A 15375-nucleotide genomic window follows, 5' to 3' on the forward strand; every position below is an offset into this window, starting at 1 on the left:
TCTCTTTAAGGGCTTCTGATTCACTAAGAGGAAAAAGAAAAACCCCTTCTTTACATCCTTTGTCTTTTATCAGCGACTGAAAGGATTTTGGGGAAAATGCGGTGGAACCTCTTTAGTTGAAGTCGCCTGATGTGCAATGCAAACAAGATTTTCATAATTTTTTTTTTTTTTTTTGTAACATTAAGTCCAAAGCAATGATGAGGCTGATTGGTGAGATTTGACGAGATGAATATCCACTAATCACCCCTCCGTCACGTGGGTTACATTCTAGACCATCCCTGGTATGCGTGAAATCCGTGCTATAGAAATATCCTGCATAAATACACCCTAGGCCTGTTCTATAGTATTGATGATGCTAAGTGTGTGTGTTTTTAAAGGTCTTTAACACACTGGATTCTATTTTCGTCGACAGGCGCACATGTACTCGGCGTGCAAACCGGCACATTTTCATTTTCGTGCTGGGTCAATTGTAGTTTACCATGTTTGGGAATTTGACGGATCACATTCCGTCATGCTGGCCATTCTGGCGGGCCGAGGGAGTTTCCTTTTACATGCCCCCGGCGCGCCTAACGAATTGGTGACAGAGGGGTGACCAGACCGTAGACTAGGTAAAAGCAGGTCTAAGTCGTGGTGTCATTTGACTTTTGGTAAATTTGAGTGAGGGGTAGGCAGACAGATTCTGAACTCCACGGACGTGTATGATGGATGCCAACCGTGGGGGTTGTTGTCACACAAAGATTGGAAGGCCCGCGTCACAGCAGCCATACATCACCGGAAAGAGATCTTTTTGCAGTTCCTTTCATTATGCACTCGCCAAACTCCTGCAAGAACTTCAGCGTGTCTGTTTTGCGCATCTCCCCTGCTCTGAATTTAAAGGTCAAGTGTGAAATAATTTCAGAAAATCCCAAATCGAATCCAGCAGGAGTTCTCTGTCTGTTCTCATTGCATCATAGCTGCAGATGGTTTGATGGATATTCGCAAAACTATATGCCCGGAGAAATAAGAACTGGGTTATTTGGAGAGAAAAACAAGCAGCTGTTGAGCTGGAAACGTTACAAACAGGAAGGATGGGTTGATTGAGACAGCGATCTGGATGAGTTTAACATTCTTGGTGTAAATCTTTGAGCCGGCAAGTAGTTGTTAACTAGGTTCAAAAGAAAATAAATTGCAAGGAGAATGTGTGAATAGGCAGGAGTTAACTGTTCTTTTATCGTTCAAAAGGCTTTGCTTTGCTTTGCTATATACCAGGGGTGCCCATTATGTCGATCGTGATTGACTGCTAGATCGCGGACTGGTCCCTAGTCGATCGCGAGGGGTGTAGAGGAGAAAAAAAAAGAATAGGAATCAAGAGGGCTGAGGGAAGCACTTTAAAACGGTACATGTTTGCTCCGATAGTTAACAGTCTGCAAAAGTGCATCGCACGCCTCCGTGTCAGGCTGTTGCTCATCCTGGCGTGCGTGTGTATCTGCGTGCGCGATAAGGGGTCGATCGCCGGAGGTTGGTTGATCGAAAAGTTGATCTTTGGTCCAAAAAGTTTGGGCACCCCTGCTCGAGACTGTCACTTCCTTCAAAAGATGAACAAGTCTGTCCGAACAGGTAGTTAAATAAGAGGTAGGTAAATAAAATTGGAATGTCTTCCCTCAGGCAGCTGTTGACCCCTGGATATCAGGAAATATGGTACACTCCGGATGGAAGTCGCAGATCCTTCTCTCCTGTCAACAAAGTAAGTTGTGAAACACTTTGGTGATGTTTCATGGCAGCAAATAATCGTGTCATAGCTGACACGGAATTTTCCAGTTATATGGATGCCAATGAGGAACAACCAGGCATGGAGATGATTGTTCATTAATGAGCTGCATGTTGATTTTGGTTTTTTTTTGCTCTTCTAGAATCACTGTTTATACCACGGAGAGGTTGCAGGTGTAGACGGTTCCAGTGTGGCTCTCAGCACATGCTCAGGTCTCAGGTAAGAACTACCTCGACCACACCTGCTTCAGAGATACGTTACAATATTACAACATCATTATATTTGGACATGGATTACAATAGAATGCTTGAGAGAGGGACATTGTGGTTAAATTTTGATTACATTTTTTTTTTTTTTTTTTTTTTTAAGCGTTACCTTGCAGATTTGAGCATTTTTCCACTCAGGAATCAAAGCTGCAGCATATACTGTGATGCCTTTTGCCTTCCTGGATAATAGATATTGTTACTTGCATCCCAGTAAAACATATTGCTTTATAAATGTTTTTCCCCACCCGTGCAAATGTGTTACAATGCTCCCTGGATTGAAGTTAATTCATAAAAAGAAAAGATATCTTCGTAGAAAATCCTCTCCCTTTTCATCGTGTGCAAACAGGTCATAGGTGACAGACCAGACAAAGTACAACTCATTCACTCCCTTTGATGAGAAAAATAAATGGACCTCATATTCCCCAGCCTGGACGTGGGTCACTAGAGCCCCCGTCTGGAGCCTGGCCTGGAGATGGCGAGCACCTCGTGGCCTGGGTGGCTACAGGCCGAATAGCCAATGTGGGCCTCAAATTCAAAATGAGAGAATTTTTGCAATTTTGTTGCATTTCAACAATACATATGAATTGCATTGTCCGTCCATAAATTCTCTATCTTACTTATTCATACAAGGGGTGCGGGTTTGCTGGAGCTGATCCCAGCTCACTCAGGGCAAGAGGCAGGGTGCACCCTGAACTGGTTGCCAGCCAATCGCAGGGCATGAGTAGACAAATCAACCATTCACACTTCCATTCTTACCTTGGGACAATGTAGTCTTCAATCAAACTACCATACATGTTTTTGGAATGTGGGAATAGACTGGAGTACCCGGAGAAAATCCATGGAGAGAACATGCAAATAACCACACAGGAAAGCCCGAGCTCAGATTTGAACCCATGACCTCTGCACTGCGAGGCGGGTGTGCTAACCAGTCATCCACCCACCGTGCTGTATTCTTTTGAATATACAGTAGGGTGAAAACGCTCTGCAATCATTGAATTCCGTTTGGATTTGTGTTTTACACACTGTCCAAACTTCCTTGGAATTGGGGTTTGTTAAAAAAAAAAAAAAATTGCTAAATAAACTGTAAACTATTGAAACGTGTATTGTGACTCATGTGGTGCAGTAGGTTTGGAGGTCTCAGCTTTAGCCCAGTTTTTTCTCTTGCTTTGGCTCCAATACTTGAGGCAGTCCGAGGCACAGGACAGAACACTTATCCATGTTTGTGAGAGTCTGTTGCTCTCCATTTAGATGACTAGATGAATTCTAATAAAGCTTCTCAGGCATTGCCGGACACATGGGTGGATGTCAGACCTCTCCAGATGTTTAGTGCAGCTGCTTGAGCCGCGGATGTATCTACAGTATGTATCTGACCGATTAAATTGATTTTGTTGTTGTTGCTGTGTTTTGTTTTTTTTTGTTTAGCCTCTAAACTTTAGTCGGATCTAATCCGATTGTAAGAATACAGGTGCTTGAAACTAAAATAAATAATCTGTTTTAAATGATGACGTCTGACCAGGACAGCAACAAATATTTTTTTCCATATCTCTTGGAAATAAAATGTTCAAAGACCACTGAAATCTTGTACCAGGGATCAACAGCATTGCACACTATTGCCACTGTCTCAGGGCTAATAAATGGGACAAAACGGGGGAAAAAAAAAAAGATATTTGTCTCCATTGTTACAGTTTCGGGTATAAATTAGTCTCGAGCAAACATTCTGTTTCCAAATCCTTTGTAAAAGAATGGACTAGCAACATAGATCCTTCATGATTTGCAACCGCTGGATGGAACTGTGAGCAGTGCCTTTTTTTATTTCCCTCAGGGGTCTAATTTCTCTAAACGCGAGCGTCAGCTACCTCATTGAGCCTGTTTCTACGGATACGCCTCAGCACGCCGTTTTCCGAGCCGAGAGTTTCCATCTACCTCCCAGAAGCTGCCTGCAGCACTATAGTAACCGGGAGGCCCTTGGCACCTTCCTCCAGGGGATGACATCAGCACCGAGCTTCAGGGTGAGTGTGAACTGGACTAGGCTTGAAAAAAATACTGCATATATTGACACTGGAGATTTATTTTGCGTTATTATTATATATATATTTTTTTAATTATTTTGTAATCAATCAATTAAAGGAACGAAGAGACCTGAGTCAGAATATGAAATATGTGGAGCTACTGTTGGTAGCGGACAAGGCTGAGGTAAGAATGCTGTCATTATTTGACTCGACATGTGCTTATTTAAAGCAAAAAAATACACGAGGGGTAGTTATTCTTGATTCAGTCACAGCAAGTTTGTCCACAGCCACACATCAAAATCTAATCGAACACAAAAGCTGTATGAATTTCCTGTGTGCTGTTCATCTTAATATCTTAAAATTTGTGGAAAATGTAATTTACTTCAGTATTTTAATTCAAAAATCGAATTGCATACATTATAAACGGTAAGAAACTATCCCAAAATATTTTTGGCGTACAAATGAGGCCTTCTGAAAAGTCTTAGTCTGTGTTAAATTAATGAATCTGTCTGAATTTCACTTTTTGAATGAAATCACTGAAATAAATACAATGTTCAATTTATTGAGCTGCGCCTGTATGTTATTACAAAAAGACCTGCATTATGCTGACAGCTATTTCCACATTTTTCTAACCAATGTCGTGGAACTAAATGGGATGAAAAGTGCAGTGAAATCCGATCAACACCATTGCAAAAAAAAAAAAACATTCAGAAGGATAAAACTGTTGTTCACAAAAAAAATACTTGATCTCTGAAAAGCTCAAAAACTGAGCGTCATTATTATCTCTTTAAAGGCCGCGCGGATGCAGCTCTTGTATTTGGTCGAAACCGATCTGGAGTTTACAATTTCCTTTTTACGCAGTAGCTCGAGAATGAAGAATAATGTATGACTGTGTTTCCTTTGCTGCTAACCATATGTGGTTTTCAGTTTGACAAACACGGGAGTAGTCTCGAGAAGACCCAACTGAAATTACTGGAAGCTGCCAACTTAGTTGACAAGGTAAACGCTTTTGTGTAAATTGTAGCCACAACAAGTACCGTTAGCATCTTTATAATCATTTTTCCTTTTGTCAATGCACCATATCCCCCCCCCCCCTCACACACACACACACACACACTCACACACACACACACACACGCGCACAGTACTACAAGGCCTTAAGCATCCGAGTGGCGCTGATCGGTCTTGAGGTGTGGACCAGCCAGGACTTGATCAACGTGTCCGACAACCCTCACAGCACCCTGGCGGCGTTCCTGTCGTGGAGACGCAAACAGCTTCACACACTCCACAATGACAACGCTCAGCTCATCACGTCAGTGACCCGCCGCTTGATTTTGATCGTGAGAGTTGTAATCGTGATGACATAATGTTCTCGTGCGATAACTTGAGATCTCACACGGTAGAAGTTTGAAGTCACGTTAGTTAGTTAGTAAGATGTCATTTGTGGGGCTGCCAGGTTCTGTACAATCTGGTTGTCGAACTAATGTGGAACTTTGTGTCACCAGGGGAAAGTCATTCCAGGGTACCACCATTGGGTTGGCACCTCTCAAAGCCATGTGCTCTGAATACCAGTCAGGTGGCGTGAACACGGTGAATCTCGTCGAAATGTTTACGTCGAAATGTTTACGTACACTCACAAGTCAACATTTCCTGTGCATGTCTGGACGGTACAGTGGATATAAAAAGTCGACACACCCCTGTTAAAATACCAAGTTTTAGAGCAGGCATTGGACCTCTATACTCAAGGGCCACATTTCAGACTTAAAACAATACATAAATATAAAAATGCCTTTACAGCAGCTCCTATACTTTTCGTTCTTCTACTTTGTTGCTTTCATAACTTTTGCTGCTGTCAATTGGGACTTTCACCATTGTGAGACCAAGGAAGCTTTTATTGTTATTATTATTATTATTATTATTAAAATAAATAAAATAACTCATAGTCACTACACCCATGACATCATCTAAAATGACACATGAAGGTTTTGTGTCCCATTGGTGGATAATTTTGCTTTAATGACGCAACTAATATATTCCTACTTGAATTACTTTTTCACTCCCTCCCTTTTTTTTTTTTTTTGGGCAACATAATTTACAGCACATTTAAGAGTGTAATCTTGCAGCGACTGAATAGTTCAAAACATGAACTTCGAAATGTGTCTCTGCACCTGTGATTGTGGAAAAGGACCACTCGGAGTCAGCTGTTGGCGTCGCCGCCACAATGGCGCATGAGATGGGCCATAACTTCGGCATGAGTCATGACAGCGCTGGCTGCTGCCAGGCCAAAGCTGAGGATGGGGGTTGCATCATGGCAGCTGCTACAGGGTAGCTACACTCAACTTGTTGTCCTTTTTTTTTCCTCGTTGTGGATTGTACACTGCAAGGAAGTATCATGCAAACGTTTTAAGAATCAATTATATCAAGACCATATGTCTTTGCCTTTACGAAGAAAATGGTCAGTTTTGACTGAGACTGTCACAGTACCGAAAGTAACAATATGTTTATTTTGGCGGTTATAGTTTGAGTTGGGCAGCGTGACGGCCAAACAGCTGGCACGTCTGCATCTGAGGTCCTCGTCGGCCAGTTTTGTTTTGTTTCTGGGCATTTGGCTTCCTCCCACATTTCCAAAACATGTGTGGTTCACTGAAGACTACAGATTGTCCATAAGTGTGAACGTGAGTTTGAATGGATTGTCGAAATGTGATCTGCACTTGGCTGCTGCCCACCGTGGAGTCGAACAAGCACTAGTTTACCCACCACAATTTAACAGGATTACATATATTTATATACACATATATTTAACAGCACCGTTTTTGTTGAGGACATTTTTGATTTGTGCTGCAGCATGTCTTTATTCACGTGGCTACCACATGCACCCAGTTTTACGGCGTCCATAGCGTGAAGGCCACTATTTCGAATTTATCGGAAAGTTAAACAGATTTCAATGCGATGCACTGACTGACTGCAATCACACACAAACCCAAATAACAACGGCAATAATAAACACACAATTCCAGAAATAACTTTGTGACAGTGTTGATCAAAATTGAACATCATTATCTTTTTTGACGCAGCATGTATTGATACTTCTCTTGTGTTCCGTCTAATTAATTGCACTGGTGTATCGACAAAAATGTCCTCTTGGTATGCAATTGTTTTCATACCGTACATCTCGTAGGCACCCGTTTCCACGTGTGTTCAACACGTGTAACATGCGGGAGCTGAAGAGCTACTTGAGCTCAGGAGGAGGAAAGTGTCTCTTCAATGAGCCAAACACCAGATCCATGTATGGAGGACAGCGCTGCGGCAATGGCTACCTGGAGGATGGGGAGGAATGCGACTGTGGAGAGCAAGAGGTCAGTGTGTTGGTATCAGTGCACTATTCGTTTATATGATGAAAGGACTCACCAATTACTTCCAACACAGGAATGTACCAGTCCCTGCTGTAACGCAAACAACTGCACTTTAAAAGCTGGTGCTGAGTGCGCCCACGGCGTCTGTTGTCATAACTGCAAGGTATGATCCGCCGAAAGGATATCACCTGAGCAGTGTTCCTTTCACATCCAATCTCCCCTTCATGTTGTTTCAAGCTGAAGAGCCCGGGCGTGCTGTGTCGAGCTCCGTCGGGCCAGTGTGACCTGGCCGAGTACTGCGATGGCAAGGCTGAGTCTTGCCCTGCTAACTTCTATTTGGTGGATGGCACATCGTGTGCGGATGGGAAGGCTTACTGTTACACTGGCATGTGCCTCACGCTGGAGCAACAGTGCCGCTCACTCTGGGGACGAGGTGAGTGACGCTTGTACAGAATACGGTAAAATACAGTTCAAATTTAGTGTCATGGTTACACACACACACAAAAAAAAGAGGGTAAACCAGATGATATACTGTACATCAGGGGGAAAAATAACATTGAACTGTCGACCTAGTGGGCGGCCCGGTAGTCCAGTGGTTAGCACGTCGGCTTCACAGTGCAGAGGTACCGGGTTCAATTCCAGCTCCGGCCTCCCTGTGTGGAGTTTGCATGTTCTCCCCGGGCCTGCGTGGGTTTTCTCCGGGTGCTCCGGTTTCCTCCCACATTCCAAAGACATGCATGGCAGGCTGATTGAACACTCAAAATTGTCCCTAGGTGTGGATGTGTGCATGGATGGTTGTTCGTCTCTGTGTGCCCTGCGATTGGCTGGCAACCGATTCGGGGTGTCCCCCGCCTGCTGCCCGAGGACAGCTGGGATGGGCTCCAGCGCCCCGCGACCCTAGTGAGGATCAAGCGGTTCGGAAAATGGATGGATGGATGGATGTCGACCTAGTGTATCAGAAGACATTGGTATGAATATGAGTGTGAATGGTTGTCTCCACCATTCACTCATTGAAATAAATGATATGCACCTTTCAAACCTTCCCGAAGTCATTTGTCAGAGGGAACTATTCGATTTCGGAATTTTCAATCAATCTATGAGTGATTCCAAAGTTCATTAGATGTCCGTTGTATGTGATTGATTGAATCACGATTGGGAAAGGAGCAAGTCGCCAGTTTGTATCGTGTCACATTAGCCCCCTCTCGTGGTTGACTGCAGCATTACTTGTCGTCGTTCCAAACATGCAGCACAAATAAGTGGTGACGGATCACCCCGTTGAGAACCCCCTTTTTCCAAATTATTGTTGCATGAGTAAGATGCCGTTTTATTATTGTTATTATTGTTTTTATTATTATTATTATTATTATTATTATTATTACTATTATAAGTGGACTGGCCACCAGTCAATCACAGGGCACAGACAGCAATTACCTTATGTTTTCTGGACTTAGCTGATGAAAAAAAAAATAGATCAATAAATCCACTAAAGGTTTAGTTAAAGAGAGAGAGAGAGAGAGAGAGAGAGAGAGAGAAAGAGAAAGAGAGAGAAAGAGATTTTGGGTATTTAGACAAATTATTTCCGAGTACATGAAGAGCTGTTGAAGGTTGAAGCAGACAGAGGTCAGATGTTAGCCTTACTGGCAAAGCCTCGGGATTTGTTGTAGGCTGGTGTCCAAGTTCACACGGCGACAGAACTTCCCTGGGGCGTCTTTGCTGTATCACAGGAGTCCCACACAGACCAGTGAGGGATGCCATCTGCTTTCCATCAGGGGGTGGAATAACACGCCGTGTGCATGGATGTGCGTGTGTCCTTTACAGATGGTCGCCCGGCCCACGATGTGTGTTTTAAGAAGGTCAATGAAGCTGGCGACATGTATGGCAACTGTGGTAAAGATCTGTTTGGGAAATACAGGAGCTGTCAGGACAGGTGAGGTATACATTACGCATATTGCACTTGGACAACTGTAAATGTGGCAATAATTGCATTTTTAAACAATTATATTTTCTGTATTATCCAAAAACTCAATAATTTGATGATACTCTTTCTTTCTTTGTGGCAGAGATGCTAAATGCGGGAAGATCCAGTGTCTCTCTTCAGCTTCCAAGCCGATTGAGAGCAATGCAGTGCGCATCGAGACCACAGTGAGCGTGGGCAACAAGAGGGTGCAATGCATGGGAACACACGTTTACAAGCCTGGGCAGAGAGATGAAGAGGTGCAGGGTGACACTCTGGACCCAGGCCTCGTCATGACTGGCACCAAATGTGGAGATGACTCAGTAAGACAACAATAATATCATATCATTATGTATTGTCTGTCTTTTTACGTCACTATTTGAGTTTTCAAAGCCCCTCCATAATGTTCATTGATCACTTTCAATAGATTTGCTTCAACGGCGAATGCCGTAACGCATCTTTCCTGAAAGCTGATGACTGCCATTCCAAATGTAATGGACATGGGGTGAGTTTTGTGTGATAAGTCAATTGGGTTACTTTCAAGGTACAAAAGTTTGAAAAACTGAAGCCTGCTAAGACTCATTTCAGTTTTAAGGACCGAATTTCATAAGACCGTAATGAAAAGGACTTGAATAGTGGTTGTCCGCTCTAATAGTATTCAAGCTTCAGTTAACGCCATGTGTGTCTTCTGCAGAACCCCTCCCCTCTAAACCCCCCAGTAAAAACAGACAAAATAGCCCAACCATTACATCATCTGTCATTACCACGTTAACACTGTGATGGTGTTTTCAATCAGGGTTTAGTCACTGTGATCCGTTTTGTACAAATGCAACTTCCTCATTTTATAACGTTGGTAAAATATTACAATCTTTCCGTTTAATATAGTTGCAGTGTTTGACACAACATGTATTCAAATAAAATGAAGTCAAACAAGACTGATGGCCACTTTATTAAATAGTCATCATTTCAAATATTACACGTGTTGAGGTATTTCAATTGGTCGAACTGAATAACCATAACTATTAAAGGTGATTTGAATAATTTTGAATGCAGTTTTATTATACAGTATATCGTATTCATGATATGATATTGTAATATTCTAATTAACCTTCATTCTTTATTTGTGGAAGATGCAAATTATCCACTGTCATTGAATATTATTAGGAACAACATTAAGAGAGACCAACCCTGTATTTTCTTGCACTGTCACTTCCTGTTGGTAACTATCCATGTGGCCCAATAATTTGCTCCTGCAGGCCTAAAATGTGGTACAACTGAAAGATTCTGACACGGTCATTGTGACGCAAAAACCTGTGTCCTCATCTCTCGCCAGCTGTGTAACAACAACCACAACTGTCACTGTGAGAGTGGTTGGGCCCCGCCTTTATGTAACCAGAGAGGGCCGGGCGGGAGTGTGGACAGCGGACCTGTCATCAGTCACAGTGAGACAATGTCTTTCAGCACATATCAATATTATTTATTTGGAACCACATGCCTTTCACACACTCTATTCCAACAGGCAACCTCCTTCCGGTGCTGCTGGTCCTTCCTCTGCTTTTCTTTGTCGGGTTGGCTGTTGGACTGTGGTGTTGCTATAAACACAAACTCCAGCCGCTGAAAACATCGGCTCCGCCACCCGCACCGAGGTATCTAGTGCTGAAAATGCCGTAGTAAGTCTGTTTGCATTTGCTTGACTTGTCCAAACATTTTTGCGCATGTGCTTGTGTTCGGACCTTCAGTAGTTCAGTCCCAGTCGAAGCCAAGCCCCTGCATGCAGACGGCCATGTGAATGGTCACACCAACCCAACATTCTTGCTCAAGAAACAAGACTTGGAACAACAGGTAAAATCCAAAATACTTCGATGTTGCTTTGATATTTTCAAAGGATGAAGTGGGCGTAAGTGGAGATGTGCATTTGAGTATTGGTGGCAATTGGTCATAGTGTCCGAACATTAAGCCTTTTCTCTATAGTGGACCTCTATTATGCCTATAAAATCCAAAATAGCGTGGTGATTGTTTGAATATTTTCAGAGGTTGACGTGGGCATACGTAGAGATGTGCATGTGACTGTACATTTTTTGACGTTAACCATTTTAGACAGTCCCATTTTGATAGCTTGTGCTTTGGCAATGACGTCATCATCTAAAAGGACTGCAGTATTACTCGCTGTTTGAGTAGCTATCCAAAATATTGTATTTATTAAGTCCGTTGGGAGTATCTTTTCATGTAAATGATGTAAAGTAACTCCTCTCCAAGACCACCAGAGTCCACCAAGTCCCGTCCGTCCCCCTCTGAGGCAGACGGGTGCGGCTTCAGAAAGAGCCCCCTGTTGTCCCCTCTATCACATCTCCCAGCCAATATGTTACGAAAAGCTAATAAAACCTTGAACTTTGTCACCATACACCCCCTCTTCACAGGGAGCAGGCAGTTCTTGCTCGGACTCGCTGTCTCCATCATCCTTTGACTCAGCCTCGTCAGCATTTTGTAACAGATGTAATGCTCGCCTGCTCTTTTTTTTTTTTTTTTTTTATCGACCATGGTGAATTTTTTCAAAAATCGATGCCACCGCTGAAAAGTGGTTGCTATGGAAACCAGGAACATGGACTCATAAATATTTTTTTGTTTTTTGATACAATAAAATGGCAAATGTTGACAGCGCACTTCCTCAGGATATAGTACAAAGCGATTTCAAGCGAGCTGTTAGTTCCTGCGATGCACCAGCAGCGGAGTGATACAGACTCATTAATCTGGTCTCGCTGTCAATTCTGGCTCTGGAAATGGATAACGGTGCCGTCCAGTCACTTTAAGTTCCTGGTGGGCGTAATGAATGTTTGCCAGAACCGATGGTGCATGACAAGCAATCAAATAAAAGCGCACCGTAGACTGTTAGCCTCTCCGTGCTTAGCATGAATGCAACATGTTTTATATTAGTAATAATGTACACTCCTGCAGCTCATTACTAAATGAGAAAAAAGAGTAGCATGTGCCTATAAACCAAAGGGACACTCACATGCAAACCAAATTGTTTAAACGGGTTCCACCCTTAGTGTTTAAATCTGTGCGAGTGAGCGAGTGATTGATGATAACACATGTACCATTTATCAAGTCCGAAAAAACTATTCTGTCCATTTTCTTCTCGTTGAGCGATAAATTAATGTAGTCATTATCGTGACAAGTCAACTTGTAAGTCAACGCACCACTGTCAGGTGAAGCTAGCTCAGCTGTTCGCAGGAGATCAGGACTGAGCCCAACCACGAAGCGCAAAAACTGTATTTACGTCAAACCAAAAAGGTTTGGAATTGCACACATTTGTAGTGTGTGTGTGTGTGTGTGTGTGTGTGTGTGTGTGTGTGTGTGTGTGTGTGTGTGTGTGTGTGCGTGTGCGTGTGCGTGTGTGTGTGTGTTTCCACAGAGAAAGTCCTCTCCTCATCTGAGCCAAGCGTGTCCAACCCGGCCTAAACATGTTTCTGTGCGTCCTGTTGTGAAGCCCCCACCTGTTCCGGTGTTGGCTTCACAACACAGTGAGTCTCGGAGTCTTATCCAGAGACAATCCTCACTGAGCAACGCTCATTTTAGACCTGAGCTGAGGCGAAAGCAGGCTCCTCTGCCACCTTCATCTGCACTTTCCCCCTCCACATCTCGATCAGAGCCCCCCAACAGGCCTCCGCCACCTTGTCCTGGCAGCAGACCGGCAACGGTGAATAGTATTTGTTGGACTTACACAACCTCGTGCATGAGTAACGAACAGCATATATTTTCATTGTGACTTATAGCACCAATCGAGAGGCCAACTCGTCACCGCTGATGCACTGCTGATGGGAAAGGCTGCTTTGGCTCCATCTGTTGAACATAAAAAGCCAAGCAGGTAACTGATGAAGTTTTAGACCGCATTTACAATGTGTGGCTCTCGTGAACCAATTTTGAAAGGTTTTTTTTTCCTTTTGTGGCGCAATTCATTTTTACGTCATGGCAACATGATTAGAAAATATGCATGGAATCGGTTATCTTCAAATTGGATATGATTCAAATAGTTGCCAGTGCAAGTGGAATTTAAACGGATGACTCAGGTGTACTCTGCCAACAGCATCTTGACATCTCGAAATATATGGATTGATGACGTCATGTCAAACAACATAATCACCTTACAAAAAAAAAAAAAATCCTGCTGTAACGCTGTAAATCTGAATTACAGTGAACGCATAGGCACGTAACGTATTTTTCATCTTTTTTTTTCATATTTTGGCTAATCTTGCTGATGGCAGTTCCATTTGATTTCGAACCTTCTGCTTCTTCCTATGGAAATGTTTTCTCTTTTGTTTAAAACGGCTTACCTTAACTATTTCTGCGCTGCGTTGGGTCCAGAGCTAGCTGGGGAGATGGTTCTTTCATCTGTTGCGGAATTCTTTGTAGTGTATTCGATTAAATGACTTGCAAATCATTGTTTTCTGTTTTTATTTATGTTATTGTTTTAAAGACACTCTTCATCTTATTGTCCCCCTCCTTCCAGATCTTGAACCTCAGGGAGATATTGACCATGTAATCTAAGATACTTGACCCCCCCGGACCTGTGGACTGCATTTTATTTATGCGGTGGCCAAGTGGAAACAAATGTGAATGATTTTATATGTAGGCAGTGTCAAGTCGCTGGAGTATTTATTTCCAAAGCAAAAAATAAAACAAAACATGAATGTTTACAGTTTAGATCAAAGATGGTGCCTCTAAAAGTGCATCGGCAGTAAATGGATATCTTACATTAAGAGAATAGACCAGTGCTGAAATGTTAATGCTTCTTATTTGTGGGTAATATTGGGATTTTAACTGGACTCAAGGGGACCAGTCGGACGCCTTGCAGAAAAGATGCATGTTCATTTTGATGAGAGGCATGTCATAAGTGATCTGTTATTTTATATTAAGGCCACTTTATATTTTACATGGGATTTTTTTTCATAGCTTTATTTTAAGACCTTTGTACATACCGTAAATATTCTGTAAAATAATCCCCTCACTAAACTCTACTGGCAGTGAGATTTTCGTTTTACCCCAAACCTTGGTGCTTAGCTAGAGCTTTATTTTTCATGTCTGCGAAACTTTCTTGAATTGCACCGTAATTTTAATTTAATCAAATGTGGAATCTGTGTCAATGAACATTCGATGTTGCTTGTCCTTCATGTATGCATCATTGTTGATGGGAGGCATTGCAATAGGGAAGTGCCATGATGAATGTACTGTTTAAGATCAAGACTTTGGAAAGTAACTGGTGTTCTAATATGGATACAAGGCTGCCATATTGTGTCTTTTCCAAAGATCTATGCAAACTCAGGCACTGCAACATTGAATTTTCAACTGGAATTCAATAAAATATTTCATGTTTCACATTCTTTGTCACCTTTTGGAGGTTTTATTGTTCACAGTTGAACTGAAGAATAACACTGTTCAACATATTTTTCAACATCACCGTTCGAAATGATTTTTTTTTTTTGGTATGCTGATTCAGAATCTGTGCTCATTTTTTTGTCAAACACATCAGGTTTTCATCATAATATTATAACAGTAATATAATAATACGTTTAATAAGATTAATGAGCTGAGGTTTAAGTTCCGCAACAGTCGCAATTATGATTTTTTTTGTAGCTATAAATTTCAATGCATGGCAAAAAAATCTGTATTGCGTGAGCTCTTTTGGTCAAACTTTAAAACAAACAAAAAAAGTAGACATTTTTGAAACCATCAAAAATCCATTTAGAGACGCATATAGCCATCTCTTTTTTAAATTTGCTGTTGAGCGGTATAATTATATTTGGATTTAATTCATGGATTTCACTTCAAAGTAGGCTGAATAAAATAGGTTCATGTGGATGAAACACTGTTGCTGCAAGTGGTTCACACAGCCACATCAGTACCTTAGTGTCTCTTACCGGGCTGCTCTCTGATTTATTCTAATCAAAAGCCTCCGAAATACCAGGAGCAGACCACACACACACACACACACACACACACACACACACACACACACACACACACACACACACACACACACACACACACA

The 15375-nt window shown here is 42.2% G+C and overlaps 1 protein-coding gene across 2 annotated transcripts; it reads left to right on the forward strand.

Annotated features, from left to right (window-relative positions):
- The first annotated feature begins 1584 nt into the window (after window positions 1-1584).
- On the forward strand, window positions 1585-14704 carry LOC109529091 (disintegrin and metalloproteinase domain-containing protein 19). Of its 2 annotated transcripts, XM_019892254.1 has the most exons (20): window positions 1586-1723; window positions 1890-1966; window positions 3836-4022; window positions 4141-4206; window positions 4950-5021; window positions 5168-5334; window positions 5528-5612; window positions 6208-6347; window positions 7201-7378; window positions 7449-7538; window positions 7613-7808; window positions 9194-9302; window positions 9436-9652; window positions 9757-9834; window positions 10663-10771; window positions 10849-10975; window positions 11069-11171; window positions 12742-13026; window positions 13103-13194; window positions 13837-14704. In XM_019892254.1, exons 1-20 carry the CDS (start codon window positions 1631-1633, stop codon window positions 13841-13843), a joined length of 2478 nt encoding a protein of 825 aa, XP_019747813.1. In that variant the 5' UTR covers window positions 1586-1630; the 3' UTR covers window positions 13844-14704. The 2 variants fall into 2 exon arrangements, with proteins under 2 accessions (XP_019747814.1, XP_019747813.1); XM_019892255.1 differs by lacking the exon at window positions 9757-9834 and having other exon boundaries at window positions 1585-1723.
- Window positions 14705-15375: the final 671 nt, after the last annotated feature.

The sequence above is a fragment of the Hippocampus comes genome, unplaced genomic scaffold, assembly GCF_001891065.2.
Source record: "Hippocampus comes isolate QL1 unplaced genomic scaffold, H_comes_QL1_v1.1 scaffold203, whole genome shotgun sequence".
NCBI classification, from domain to species: Eukaryota; Metazoa; Chordata; class Actinopteri; order Syngnathiformes; family Syngnathidae; genus Hippocampus; species Hippocampus comes.

Coding starts and splice junctions, on each gene's coding strand:
- LOC109529091 (XM_019892254.1), top strand. CDS start 1,631: ATGTCTTCCCTCAGGCAGCTGTTGACCCCTGGATATCAGGAAATATGG. Junction 1,724..1,889: donor CCTTCTCTCCTGTCAACAAA/GTAAGTTGTGAA, acceptor TTGCTCTTCTAG/AATCACTGTTTATACCACGG. Junction 5,335..5,527: donor GACAACGCTCAGCTCATCAC/GTCAGTGACCCG, acceptor TTGTGTCACCAG/GGGAAAGTCATTCCAGGGTA.